This window comes from Drosophila nasuta, chromosome 3, assembly GCF_023558535.2.
Source record: "Drosophila nasuta strain 15112-1781.00 chromosome 3, ASM2355853v1, whole genome shotgun sequence".
Taxonomy (NCBI): domain Eukaryota; kingdom Metazoa; phylum Arthropoda; class Insecta; order Diptera; family Drosophilidae; genus Drosophila; species Drosophila nasuta.
Window position 1 is genome coordinate 6,889,372 of NC_083457.1, and position 12,633 is coordinate 6,902,004.

At 41.9% G+C, this 12,633-nt stretch overlaps 7 protein-coding genes across 9 annotated transcripts; 3 read left to right on the forward strand and 4 right to left on the reverse strand.

Moving 5' to 3' along the window:
• The first annotated feature begins 968 nt into the window (after nt 1-968).
• Nucleotides 969-2,946, forward strand: LOC132794105 (putative aldehyde dehydrogenase family 7 member A1 homolog). 2 transcript variants are annotated; one of them, XM_060804356.1, is made up of 2 exons: nt 969-1,076; nt 1,256-2,946. In XM_060804356.1, the coding sequence occupies exon 2, from the start codon at nt 1,257-1,259 to the stop codon at nt 2,871-2,873; it is 1,617 nt and encodes a 538-aa protein (XP_060660339.1). In that variant the 5' UTR covers nt 969-1,076; nt 1,256; the 3' UTR covers nt 2,874-2,946. The 2 variants fall into 2 exon arrangements, with proteins under 2 accessions (XP_060660339.1, XP_060660340.1); XM_060804357.1 differs by having other exon boundaries at nt 991-1,080.
• Nucleotides 2,825-4,304, reverse strand: LOC132794108 (rRNA N6-adenosine-methyltransferase Mettl5). The gene is made up of 2 exons (XM_060804360.1): nt 3,817-4,304; nt 2,825-3,148 (listed from the first exon to the last, which is right to left on the reverse strand). The coding sequence occupies exons 1-2, from the start codon at nt 4,302-4,304 to the stop codon at nt 2,986-2,988; spliced, it is 651 nt and encodes a 216-aa protein (XP_060660343.1). The 3' UTR covers nt 2,825-2,985.
• A 46-nt stretch (nt 4,305-4,350) lies between these two features.
• On the reverse strand, nt 4,351-5,205 carry LOC132794110 (SOSS complex subunit C homolog). Of its 2 annotated transcripts, XM_060804363.1 has the most exons (3): nt 5,112-5,205; nt 4,672-4,762; nt 4,351-4,611 (listed from the first exon to the last, which is right to left on the reverse strand). In XM_060804363.1, exons 1-3 carry the CDS (start codon nt 5,138-5,140, stop codon nt 4,351-4,353), a joined length of 381 nt encoding a protein of 126 aa, XP_060660346.1. In that variant the 5' UTR covers nt 5,141-5,205. The 2 variants fall into 2 exon arrangements, with proteins under 2 accessions (XP_060660346.1, XP_060660347.1); XM_060804364.1 differs by lacking the exon at nt 5,112-5,205 and having other exon boundaries at nt 4,672-5,010.
• Nucleotides 5,206-5,425: 220 nt separating this feature from the next.
• Nucleotides 5,426-6,565, forward strand: LOC132794109 (protein max). The gene is made up of 5 exons (XM_060804361.1): nt 5,426-5,656; nt 5,735-5,800; nt 5,948-6,055; nt 6,247-6,370; nt 6,432-6,565. Exons 1-5 carry the CDS (start codon nt 5,612-5,614, stop codon nt 6,563-6,565), a joined length of 477 nt encoding a protein of 158 aa, XP_060660344.1. The 5' UTR covers nt 5,426-5,611.
• Nucleotides 5,954-7,946, reverse strand: LOC132794111 (BET1 homolog). Its single transcript, XM_060804365.1, has 2 exons — nt 7,631-7,946; nt 5,954-7,560 (listed from the first exon to the last, which is right to left on the reverse strand). Exon 2 carries the CDS (start codon nt 7,513-7,515, stop codon nt 7,168-7,170), a length of 348 nt encoding a protein of 115 aa, XP_060660348.1. The 5' UTR covers nt 7,516-7,560; nt 7,631-7,946; the 3' UTR covers nt 5,954-7,167.
• Nucleotides 7,947-8,101: 155 nt separating this feature from the next.
• On the forward strand, nt 8,102-10,679 carry LOC132794107 (lysophospholipid acyltransferase 5). Its single transcript, XM_060804359.1, has 4 exons — nt 8,102-8,340; nt 8,702-8,795; nt 8,856-9,883; nt 9,948-10,679. The coding sequence occupies exons 2-4, from the start codon at nt 8,714-8,716 to the stop codon at nt 10,245-10,247; spliced, it is 1,410 nt and encodes a 469-aa protein (XP_060660342.1). The 5' UTR covers nt 8,102-8,340; nt 8,702-8,713; the 3' UTR covers nt 10,248-10,679.
• A 162-nt stretch (nt 10,680-10,841) lies between these two features.
• Nucleotides 10,842-12,518, reverse strand: LOC132794106 (ruvB-like helicase 2). Its single transcript, XM_060804358.1, has one exon. It carries the CDS (start codon nt 12,359-12,361, stop codon nt 10,913-10,915), a length of 1,449 nt encoding a protein of 482 aa, XP_060660341.1. The 5' UTR covers nt 12,362-12,518; the 3' UTR covers nt 10,842-10,912.
• Between the last annotated feature and the right edge of the window lie 115 nt (nt 12,519-12,633).

A 12,633-nucleotide genomic window follows, 5' to 3' on the forward strand; every position in this document is an offset into this window, starting at 1 on the left:
TAATGTACAAATTTATAAAAGTATTTTTAGACTCTTTACTTACAAAAAAAAAACATTAAAAATGTCTATTAAATTTGCAAAAAATAAATGTAACAGGCATAAAGAGACATCTTTGATCGCATTATTTAAATTTATAGTATTGTGCTAAGTGTACTAAGCTGTTATTAACATTTATTAATTAGAGATTTGAGAATACAAGATTCTAAGCAGTTTATTAAAGAGTGAAGGGTCTATGACAGACAAAACTTGACTATAGTTTTCCGACTAGTTTAAATTAATCTTGTTTATTTATTGTTGTTATTATTATTTATTTATTCCAAATGGAACTTAGTAACAGTACAAGTCTAGCACTTATAAATTAGTGTAGTAAGCACTTAAAAGAACGTATACAATAAACAAATTTCGATTGTTTTTCAGGCATCTTATCAACAGTATAATACTAAGTGAAGTCTTTTAGAAAGCCGATTTATGACTGCTCTTTTATAGAGTTATGTGCAATTTTCGCTCAAAGAGGGCGTGTCTTGCTATAAATACCAAATAACCACAACAACGAGCTGACATTGTTTACCGGCAAAAGCTAATCAACATTAATCGCCGACTCACTGTTGCACAAAGTTCTAATTCCACAAAAAATGCAGATAAGACGCCTCAAAGAGAGTCGCACCTTGTCTGCTAATAATAATGATGCATACTATATAATTCTCTACTATAAATCAGTTAGGTACAAACAAAAGGAGAAACTGATATGGTCAGCATTTTAATTAATATGTTTACTAAAGATAAGAGCCAAAATAACAATAGCTTATTGTTTGCAACTTGACCAATGAGCAATTAGGCTAACTTGCGATCTGCTGTCAGTCACATATGCCACACTATAGAGACCCCTGATAATCTGCGACTTTCGCTCTCTTCTCGCTCTCGCTCTCGCTGGTGACACGCGATAAGCCGTTGTCGGAGCTGCAGCCAGGTCTGGAGTGGGATCGTTTTCACAGAGCGAACTCAGTTGACAATCGAGCGGCGTGGGGAGCAGAACAATAAACCGTGAACTGAGAACTTAAGTGGACAACAAAAGTAAAGTGAGTGAGTGTTGACTTTTATTTGTACTGTCGAGCAGTATGATGCACTGATAATCAAAAGCAGCCTCAAATAATTTTCCAGTACAAAATAATTGTGTACGCTTATCGAGGCGATATGGTGTCGCCTGACGCTTATCAGGCATATCAGTAATCCATATTTTTTCTCACTTGTCACACAGCATGATCGCGCACTTGAGACACTTGACCAGGCGGCTGCCCTTGCAGCGTGGCATGTTGCAGCAACAACAGCGCAGCGCCAGCTACCTCATCGATCAGCCCGAGTACAGTTTCCTCAAGGATCTCGGACTCGAACGCGACAATCCCGGCGTCTTTGCCGGCCAGTGGCAGGGCCGGGGACAGAGCATCACCAGCTACGATCCAGGCACTGGCCAAGCCATTGCCACAGTGCGCCAAGGCAACGTGCAGGAGCTGCACAATGCCGTCGGCTGGACCGTCGAGGCTTATAAACATTGGCGTCAGGTGCCGGCGCCCGTGCGTGGCGAGATTGTGCGTCAAATTGGCGACGAGCTGCGCAAATACAAAGAGCCACTGGGCAAACTCGTCTCCCTCGAGGTGGGCAAGATCTACAGCGAGGGTCAGGGTGAGGTGCAGGAATTCATCGACATCTGTGACTACGCTGTGGGCTTGTCTCGCATCTATGCCGGCCAGCTGATCAATTCGGAGCGTGCCCAACACACCATCCTCGAGGCGTGGCGTCCACTCGGACTCGTTGGCGTCATCTCTGCCTACAACTTTCCCAATGCTGTGTTTGGCTGGAACGCAGCCATCGCATTGACCACCGGCAACACAGTGCTGTGGAAGGGAGCACCAAGCACACCGCTCGTCTCAGTGGCCACCACCAAGATTGTGGCCGAGGTGCTGCGTCGCAACAATCTGCCTCCTATCGTGAGTCTCTGCCAAGGTGGCACCGATGTGGGTGCTGCGCTGGTGGCCGACAAGCGTGTCAATCTCGTCAGCTTCACGGGCAGCTGTCAGACTGGTCGCGATGTCGGCGTCGAGGTGCAGCGTCGCTTTGGCAAGGTCATCCTCGAGCTGGGTGGCAACAATGCGCTGGTCATTGATGAATCGGCCAACGTGAAGATGGCTTTGGATGCGGCGCTCTTTGGCTGCATTGGCACCAGTGGACAACGTTGCACGACCACGCGTCGCATCATTGTACACGAGAAGCTCCACGACAGCTTCGTGGAGGCGTTGACGGAGAAGTATGCACAGCTATTGCCACGCATTGGCCACCAACTGGAGGTGGACACACTTGTGGGACCCGTGCACTCCAAGCAGAACGTGGACAGCTACAAGGCAACCATTGATGAGGCCAAACTGTTGGGCGGCAAGGTGGCCTTTGGCGGACGTGTTGTGCAGCGTCCTGGCCACTATGTGGAGCCCACCATCATCACGGGACTGGCGCACGATGCCAGCGTTGTGCATCGCGAGACATTTGCACCTATCGTCTATGTGCTGAAGGCGCGCAGCGTCAACGAGGCCATCGCCTGGAACAATGAGGTCGAACAGGGCTTGTCCTCGGCCCTCTTCACCGAGAACATGACACAGGCATTCAAATGGATTGGAGCCCAGGGCTCCGATTGTGGCATCGTGAACATCAATACGACGACAAACGGTGCTGAAATTGGCGGCGCCTTTGGCGGAGAAAAGGCCACCGGAGGTGGTCGCGAATCTGGTTCAGATGCCTGGAAACAATACTGCAAGCGAGCGACCATCACACTGAATCATTCTGGGGAATTGGCATGTGCTCAAGGCGTTGTCTTTAATGTGGAGTAATTGAGTTTGGTTTTGTTGGGTTAATTGCGTCGTGTTAATTTGTATTATGTATTAAAAATTCTTTCAAAAAATGCTAACATTATTTCAGTATTAATTTGCTTAACTAATTGCTTTAGAGCTTGACCATCTCCGTAACATCCAAGCGCCAAAAGTCCACCTCAATATCCTTTGATTTCTGCTTGTGAAATTTGTAGCTGGCATCGATATTATAGCGGAGTTCAGCGACAACGTTGCCCTTGGCGCCCCACTCCTTGCACTTTTTCTGGATATAGGCACTGGAAAGTGTATTAAAACATGTGTACAAATAAAGATAGGAAAGATTTGTTTAAGCAAGAGAGAGAACAAGCGAACTCAATATCATATCAGCTAAATGTTGAAGCACTAACTGATAAAATTAATAATATATTGCAACCATAAAATTGTTGATTCATTAAGCTTATCTGATTATAAACAAAACTTTTAAAACCCATCTTAAAGACTTTGATAAATATGGACAGCAAAGATAAAACACTGTTTTAAAAAAAAGATTAAAAGTACACTTTACACAGTCCCTTAATTATTTTGTTGATAAAGATTATTTAATCTTTCAAAAACTTTTACAAAATTGAATAATATAGCTATTGCAATCCGACACTTTTCGTTTATCGAATTTTACATTGGTACCTATTGGATATTCTAAAATTGGATTCTTTTTCAAATAACAGACTTATTTGCCAATTTGTTTAAATTTATGATGATCTGAAGGCTGTGAATTTGGGTAAATTGGGTACACAGAAGTAATCTCATCAATTTTAGCGGCTGACCCTCTCACAATCTCCAAAACATAATTATTTGCTTAGTCGGACGGATAATTTGAATCATTCGAAGGATTGAAGAGACTTGTATATTACCCTCGCTAATTCTTTAGAGAAATAGATAGAAGACTCCAATTCATTTCACTTACCGCGTTGAAGTCTTGTGCAGTGAGTAAACAGCTCCCGTGGCCAGTCGTGTGCCCACCTCTAGGAATCGCATATCCATGCCAGCATTGTGCTTGGTGCCGAAGGGCGGATTCATAACAACAGTATCGAAGGCATTGTCCCACTTGCTACCCGGCAACTGCAATACATTCGCTCGCACACAGTCTACATTGGGCAGCTCCATCTCCAGCACATTCTGGCGAAAAGTGTCGACAGCTGAATCATCCAACTCGAAGCCAACAGTGAGCTGAGCGCCCAGCATTGTGGCAGCAATGCTTAGCATGCCACAGCCACAACCAAGATCAGCCACCAAGTTGCCCTCGATGTCCTCGTGTTGCGCTTGAATGTGGTGCACCATGCAGGCAGCAATGTGGGGAGGCGTTGGATATTGTTCCAGCAAGATCTTAGGCTTCTCAAAGCCATCCACACACTGCAGATACTCCTCGAGTTTCTTGAGCTTGAGACGTGCCATATTTTTGGATGCGGAGGTGAACTAAATGGATTGGATGGAATTCGGATTACTTGGCACTGGGCGCTGGTGTCGTGGGCGTTGTGGGCGTCGTCGTCGGCAGTGGCTCCAGACGCGGCAGCACGGGTATGAAACTATTTCCAAAATACGAATCTTGTGGTACAAAGAATCCCAAAGTTGTAGAGCTCGTTGGATTAAATGCAGATCGTGGCGCGCCGATAGCGCCTCCGGCATTGGTTGCCACGCCCACCGTCTGTGGAAAATCAGCACTCACTGTCACTGTCTGGCCAAGCAGCTGCGGTGCGGGCATCTATATGAATTCCATAAATAATTAGTTAAACCTATATTCTCTATTAGACTTAAGACGCACCTGATTTGTTGTGTTTCCCAATCCAATGAGCAGTTGCTTTTTAGTCTGTATTTCCTCAAGGATTTTTCGGTTCGTTTCGGCTTGTTGGGCGCTGGATGTGGGAAAAGCCATCAAAAAAACAGGCGGAATTTTGTTATTTTTTAAACGAAAACTAAATAAGAAACAAATGAAAGGAGCAAAACAATGCAACACGCGCTTTTGTTTTTATTTCTGTTTGCATTATCTTTGCGTTTGGAACTAGTTCATATGAACCCAAGATGGTTCATCAATTTGAAGACAATAAAAAATATGTTGGAATTTCAAAAGTATAATTTAAAAATAATGTTCAACTAATTTAAATTGTGATTCAGCAACCTAAAGACTAATGGCTTGCTCAATAAATATTATTAAAACAAAATATGTCAAATCAAATTAAAACATAAGATTTAAAATAAGTTTACCGTTGACAACTTGAATATACGGAATACATTGCAAAACTTTAAGAAAACAATGTTAATCGTAAAATTAAAATAAATCTAGCGTATGTTAGTCAAATATACACAATCATTAACCATTTTCTATAGAATTAAACAAAAACCTCAAGGAATACATGATTGAAAAAAACGACTTTAAAATTCAAAATTATTTTTAATTCAACACACATCTTGGAAATAATAATATATATTATATACAGTTATTGGGAATAAATCATATTAAAATGTTCAAATTCGTTACAATGAATTAGAATATACCGCGTATTTCAGTTTTGGTATTTTGTTGCTATTTAGTATGCCGTCACACTTTCGCATATCCAAAACGTGCGCTGGCAAGCAAAATAAATAAGACGCAAACAACGAGACGACTCTATAAATAACTTGCAAAGATTCGCAACAAAAACGCGTTATAAACAAACCTTTTTGTTGAAATTTAAGTGCAGCAGTGACAAAAACGCAGCGCCAACATGAGCATGAGCGATGACGACAGAGATATTGACATTGAGAGTGACGTAAGCAAAATGCCCCCGATATAAGCATCTTGTGACGTCACATACATAAAATATTATGTCCAATTCTTAATTTTGCAGGATGATGTGGATTCTGATAACGGTCTTGGCTCCTCGCGCCACACGAGCACCGCAAATTTTTCGCAGGTAGGCAAAATAGTATACAAACAACAACACAAGACTCGCGCATGGTCTTTGTTTACAAACACACGCACGTTTCTCTTACTGTTGTTGTTGTGTTGTAGCTGCGCAGTCAACTCATGTGTTTGTTTTTGTTTGCGTTTTTTTTTCAAGGCCGAAAAACGAGCGCATCACAATGCTTTGGAAAGAAGAAGACGTGATCACATCAAGGAGAGTTTTACCAATCTTCGTGAAGCAGTGCCAACGTTAAAGGGCGAAAAGGTGAGTCGGAAATTAAGATATATTTAGTTAAATTATAACAAAAATTATTTTGAATTGAAATTGTGATAGAAAGTTATATGTTCATTAAAGCTACAGCTATAAAAGCTCATTAAATTATAGAATTCAAATACTTTTTCTATGTTTAAACTTAGCCTTGGCATTTTTACTAATGATCGTTATTTTCATTTCAGGCCAGCAGAGCGCAGATTCTTAAGAAGACCACCGAATGCATACAAACGTTAAGGCGGAAGATAAGTGAAAATCAAAAGGACATCGAGGACATTAAGAAACAGAACAGTATCCTCGATGAACAGAGTAAATTTCCAACAAGTTTCTCTTAGTAAAAGAAATATTTAAATTACCTTTTCTTTTACAGTACGACGACTAGAAGGGAACCCCTCGAATGGATCGGAATTCTTGAGTGGTGATGACCTTAGTGATGTGGAGGATGCTCTGGAACAATCAGATTTTAGCAGACGGAGTAAAAAGTTGAAAACATTTCATGCATAGCGTTTGCCTGGCATCGCAATAATGTCCGCGCTGGCGTCGTAAACCAAAACCACAACAAAATGAAACAATCAAAACCGAAACACGGAAATCTTCAATGCGACGGCGTGTTATCATAATCATTACTACCTAAGTCCAAAGCATATAGGCCCAATCCCCACCAAATCTAGATCCCCTCGTCTACCTTAATGTGTGTTATTTTGTACTCTCACTATATATACAGAATATGCAATTTGTAAGTATCTTAAATACATAGTACTATGTATTGTCTAAAAGTTAGTCTACTAAAGGTTCGCAGTGTAGAATTGTAGAATATTATAATTTGTATATTCTTCGATTTAAGATCAACTCAAGCTGGACCATTCTATTAATAAACATTTATAGATATATCTCAACATATAGTTCAAAATGCGTCTAAAATCTAACTGGTTCTCGTCTTCATTAAGCACTGGTTTCAGACTTAAGATAACCAGGATTAAGGATATTTAAACATATTTGTATAACTTAAGCATTGGTAGAAAATTCGCAAAGAACTCTTGAATAAACCACAGAGAATTCGTATAGAAATAGAATATATATATATATATGTATATTTGAATCAAACACTATTTAAACTTCAGCGTCAGCCAGAGGAGCACAAACACAAAGAGCACAAAGAGGAACATGTAACACATTTGCTTGGATCCCCCACCCTGTTTGGCCAGACGCACAACTCGCGTCATTGTGTTGCCGAGGAAACCGCTGGTACGATCCATGTCATCGTCAATGCCGCGCAGCAGTTTATCCTGATACCGTACCTCATTCCCAATATCAATGGTCAGCGACTTCAGGGCGCCAATCTTCTGTTGCAGCTCCTCAGCAGCTCGTTCGTTTTCCGCTTCCAAGGCATCGTGTCCACTTGGCGCTGCTGGCTGTTGATTGAGCGGCTGGTAGGGATAATTGTTGCGCCGCATGCTACTGCTGTTGTGAGCCAGTTTTGCCGGAATTTCGCTGCAATCCTGAGAACGAAGTATGTATAAGTTTCTTATTTGATGCAAGTGACACGTAAACCAAAGATCAATTTCTTACCGCAAGAAGAAAACAGCAGTTTGTCTTTGTTGTTATGCGTGAATAATGCTTTAGAGTTGCCCTCTATGCCATACAATGCTTAATTGACTGACTCGTTTATAAATTTAATTAAAAAAGTAAGCGAAATATGCAATAACAATTGTTGTTAAATTTATGTTTATTAATCGAGTCATATAGTTCGCTTATGATCTAGTTCATGCCGTCTGCTCTTTGGACTCAGCCATCTGTGCTGTGATGACACCACACATATTTCAAAAAATGTTCAAAAATAACATAAACTAATAATAAAGAGCTTAAGTTAAAATAATATAATTTGTATAATAGGTACGCAGAATAATTTCGCTTTATAGCTGCCAATTACTTCAGTGCGTACTTATACGATAACCGCAATGAACCGAACCCCAATCGTGTTATCGAACTTGTATCGTACAGTCATTTGCGTTTTATTTTATTTTTATCGACAAACAGCTGTGCAGTCATAACGTAACGGCGTGTGTTTGCTTTTTATTCAATCCCATTTTGCCATAGCAACTTTTTATAAGTTGAATATATAAATTATGTGAAGTGCTACAACTCGGTTGAAACTCAGTCATTAAATTGGTTGATTTTATACAAAAATTAAAAAAAAAGAAATTCTAATTTAATGCATTATAAATCCTGCCATTTCAAACGTGTATCAATACTCAAATTGCAATAATTCGAAAAATTAGGTAACGAGTTCAAAAGAGTTCCAAACAAACCCAAAAATATATGTTATATACACATATAGTATATGTATTATCTGTGTGTCCTACTCAATCAATACAACTTAAGTATTAAGCTCACCTGTGACAGGTGGCAATTTCGTCATGACCTTTTGAATGAATGCATGTGTTTTGAAAGAGTTGCTTGCTCATCTTTAAAGCTAAATGCGTAATAATGATGTTGCTTTAGTAGAGCAACAGAGATTAATTATTTTGACCCACATCGCCTCGCTCGTATACTCTTTCTAATACAATTTATATGCAAATGATAAGCGCTCATTGAACCAGCGTCATCACTGATAAGGCTTCCCTCTCACTCTCTCCTCAGTATTTCAACATCATGGTGGACTTGGCGGGCTTTGTGGCCAGCAAACTTGGCGTTCCCCCGGAAGCATTTCGACTGCTCCTAACACTGCTGGCAGGTAAGTTAATCAGACATGAATAATCAGCACATTTTTACATTTAAATCAATTCTTTTTTAGGCTACCCAATTGCTGCCGCCTATCACAAATATGTTGCCGACAGGCCAAAGACACTCCAACATTTGTACTTTGCTCTGAGTGGCATGGGTTTATGCTACTACAACTATGGTACCGACACATATCACTCCCTCCTTGCCATCAGCGTGACCTTCGCCCTGGTCACCGTTTTGCGTTCTAAGCCACTTTTGCTACTGATCATCAACTTTGTATTCCACATGAGTTATTTGCTGCTGGGATACTATTACACAGCCAGCAATGAATATGATATACTGTGGACGATGCCGCATTGCATATTGACGCTGCGCATGATTGGCTTTGGCTTCGATATCTCCGATGGCTTGCGTAAAGAAGAGGAACTGTCTAAGGACCAGAAAGAGACAGCACTGCGAGATCCGCCCAATTTTCTTGAACTGCTGGCATTCGCGTACTTTCCAAGCAGTTTTCTGGTCGGACCGCAATTTCCCTATCGACGCTATCAGAGCTTTACGAATGGCGAGTTCCGTCAGTATGCTGGCTACAAAGAGGCGGGATTGAAGCGTCTTGGAGCTGGTGTGCTTTATTTGGCAGTCTGTCAGGCGGGTTTAACGTATTTGCCTGATGGTTATTTCCTGTCACCGGAGTTTGCAGCACAATCGTTTATAAAACGCATCTATTTCTTGGGCTTCTGGGCCAAGTTCTCGCTGTACAAATACATCTCGTGTTGGTTGTTTGCTGAGGGGGCTCTTATGTACCTCGGCTTCACCTACAAGGGACGCGATGAGCTGGGCAATGCGGATTGGACGGGCTGCAGCAATGTAAAGCTGAAGTTGCTGGAGTCGGGTAACACAATGCAGCATTATGTCCAGAGTTTCAATGTGAACACGAATCAATGGGTGGCACACTATGTGTTCAAGCGTCTCAAGTTTCTCAACAATCGCAATATCAGCTATGGCGCTGCATTGGGCTTCTTAGCCATCTGGCATGGCTATCACAGTGGATACTATATGGCCTTCCTTATGGAGTACATGATTGTCAGCACAGAAAAGCAAGTGAGTAGGCCAAATCAGATTTTTAAAATACATTATGGAAATTAATCTACTTTTTCTTCTTTAGATTGAAAGTGTTTATACCAAACAAGTCTTGCCCAAATACGGCGAGACACTTAATAACTCCAAGATCTATTCAATCCTTTACTTCTTTTGCCTCAAGTCCTACAATATTGTCTACATGGGCTGGTGTCTCACGTCGTTTGTGTTCCTTAAATACGAACGCTGGATTACGGTCTTTAGTGCCGTCAACTACTTTGGCTTCATTTACATGCTGATCTGGGCCTGTATATACCATGGCTATCGTTACTATCGGAAAACACAGCCCAGGGAGCCGCGACCATCGACGTCTACAAAACAAGATTAAAAGACTATCGAATATTGAAGTTGAGAGCTATTAAATTTGAATGGGAATTGTCAAAAGAAGCGTTATAATCTAAACTAACTAACAAATACTAAAGACAACTTTACAATTAATAACATCCTTATCTGCAGCGACGGATTTGTTAATTTCGTATCTTTCGATTATAAATTCTATGCCGAACACATGTTGATCGAACAAGCAACAAGCCTAGTCAAAGAAATCATTTCGTTGCTCTTTTGAAAAATCAAAATATCATGAAATCGGCAATCAGACTTATCTTAACTATAAAGACCATTTTATACAATACATAAGTACACATAAATATAAATAATATATACATATATATTTTGATATGCTCACGGATTGTCGGAACGAAAACTAAGAACATGAAAAGTGCAAATTTAACTAAATAATAAAGCAATGAAATTAGAATAAGTCAAAGGATTTTTACTGCCGGGAATATTATTAAATTCAATCACAAAAAATGCAATTTAGTTTTTTTAACCCACTGCTTTGTTCATTCACTAAACTATTAGCTCACAGCCCAAAAGCAAAGAGCTGGTTCCCATTCCCGAATTAACTGGTGAAGAAACAAAATTATAGCTGGTGAGGTACATTTATTTGTGAGGGGGACTGGGTGAGAATGTTGTGAGTTTTACAAATTAAGTTTAATGCTCCATGGCCTGAGCATCTCCATCGCCAGTGTCAATGCGACGTTTGGCGCCACCGCCACCAGCAGCAGCGCCATCCTCCTCATGCTCATTGATCTCGCTGAACATGTAATCGTCTTGATACTCCTTCAGTATCTTGCTGGAACGATTCTCGTCGAGGAACAGCGAATAGACCTTCTTCACATCCTCAGTGTTTACCTCGGTGGCCTTGCGACGACGACACACCAAATTGGCGGTGGTAATCAATTGGATGGCATAACGCAAACTTGTATCAGTGGCGATGCGTGTGAGAATGGTCAAGGCATCGGGATGCATGATGCAGTCCTCCTCTTCACAGCGTATCTTCAAGATCTCCTTGACCTCCTTTTCCGAATAGGGAACAGTGCGTATAATAATCATGCGATCCAACAGATCAATGGGAATGCCATGCGGACTGCGATAGTTGGTGCCACGAATGCGTGTGATGCCACGATTGGTAGCCATCACCACAACCGGAGCCATATCGGACTCGAGGGCACGATTCAGAAACGAGAAGCACTCGATATCCAGCATGTGCACCTCATCGATAAATAGTACTCCCGGATTGATCTCTGCTTTGCCCTCCTCACGCCATTCCAAGACCTTGTTGTTGATCTGATCACGCACCTCCTGCTTGATCTCGCCGGTGTCACCAGAAAACAAGGCGAGGAAACCGTGAGTGCGACTATTGATCACATCGATCTCGTGTAGTGTTACTGTATGCACCACTTCCTTGCGCTTCTGCAGCTCCCCCTCGGGACACTGAACGAAGCGTGTCTGTGCACCAGTTGCATCATAGTCACGGGCACGCGTGAAGCTTCTTCCCAGCTTATTCACCTTGCCGGAGGCTTTGTCAATGGTGATGACATCGCCCGCCTGAATCTTTTCTTTCATGAAGCACTCGATAATCTTGTTGCCCAGATCATAATTGGTTTCCATTTCGGTAGTTTTCAGGGTAACCTTGCCCACCTTCTGTCCAGTGCCAGTTGCGGGACGTTCGATTTGTATTTCGACGACTTCACCCTCAATAATCTCGGTCTCCTCTTTAATGCGGACGCCAATGCTTTTGCGCAGAGCCTGCGACAGAGCCTCCGTTTTGCTCATCTCCAGCGAATAGATCTCCGAGCCAGACATGCTTGTGAAAGGCGTTTCAGTGCCCAAAGCCTGGGCCATGCCAACAGCAATCGCAGTTTTTCCGGTGCTCGGCTCGCCGGCGAGCAAAATGCAGCGTCCAGCGATTTTACCCTCACGCACCATTTGCACAACAACGCCTGCGGCACGACGTGCGTCCTTCTGACCAACCATGCCCTGGGAGACGGCGCGTGCTTCGAGCACATCATCGAGTCCCAGACCTCGAATGTGAGAATGGGCGCCAATGCGTTCGATGCGAGTTATGTCGCGCACCTCAATTTTCTCTGTTTCGCCCATATTTATTGAGTATACAAACTATTTTATTAGGTACAAATTATAGTTTTCCTTGTTCGTTGACGACTGGACTCGATTTATTTGTATGGATTCAACAAAATAAGTGAAATTTCTATTGCTGTTGCTCGGCGACGAAAAACAAACGCCGGCTAGATGAGATTTACATGTGTTTCGTTATCGATACTATCGATGAAGCCATCTATGTGTTCACAATTGCAAGCATCGATAAGTCTGACTAAGTATCGATAATTCGAAAGAGCTATTTTGAGAACAAA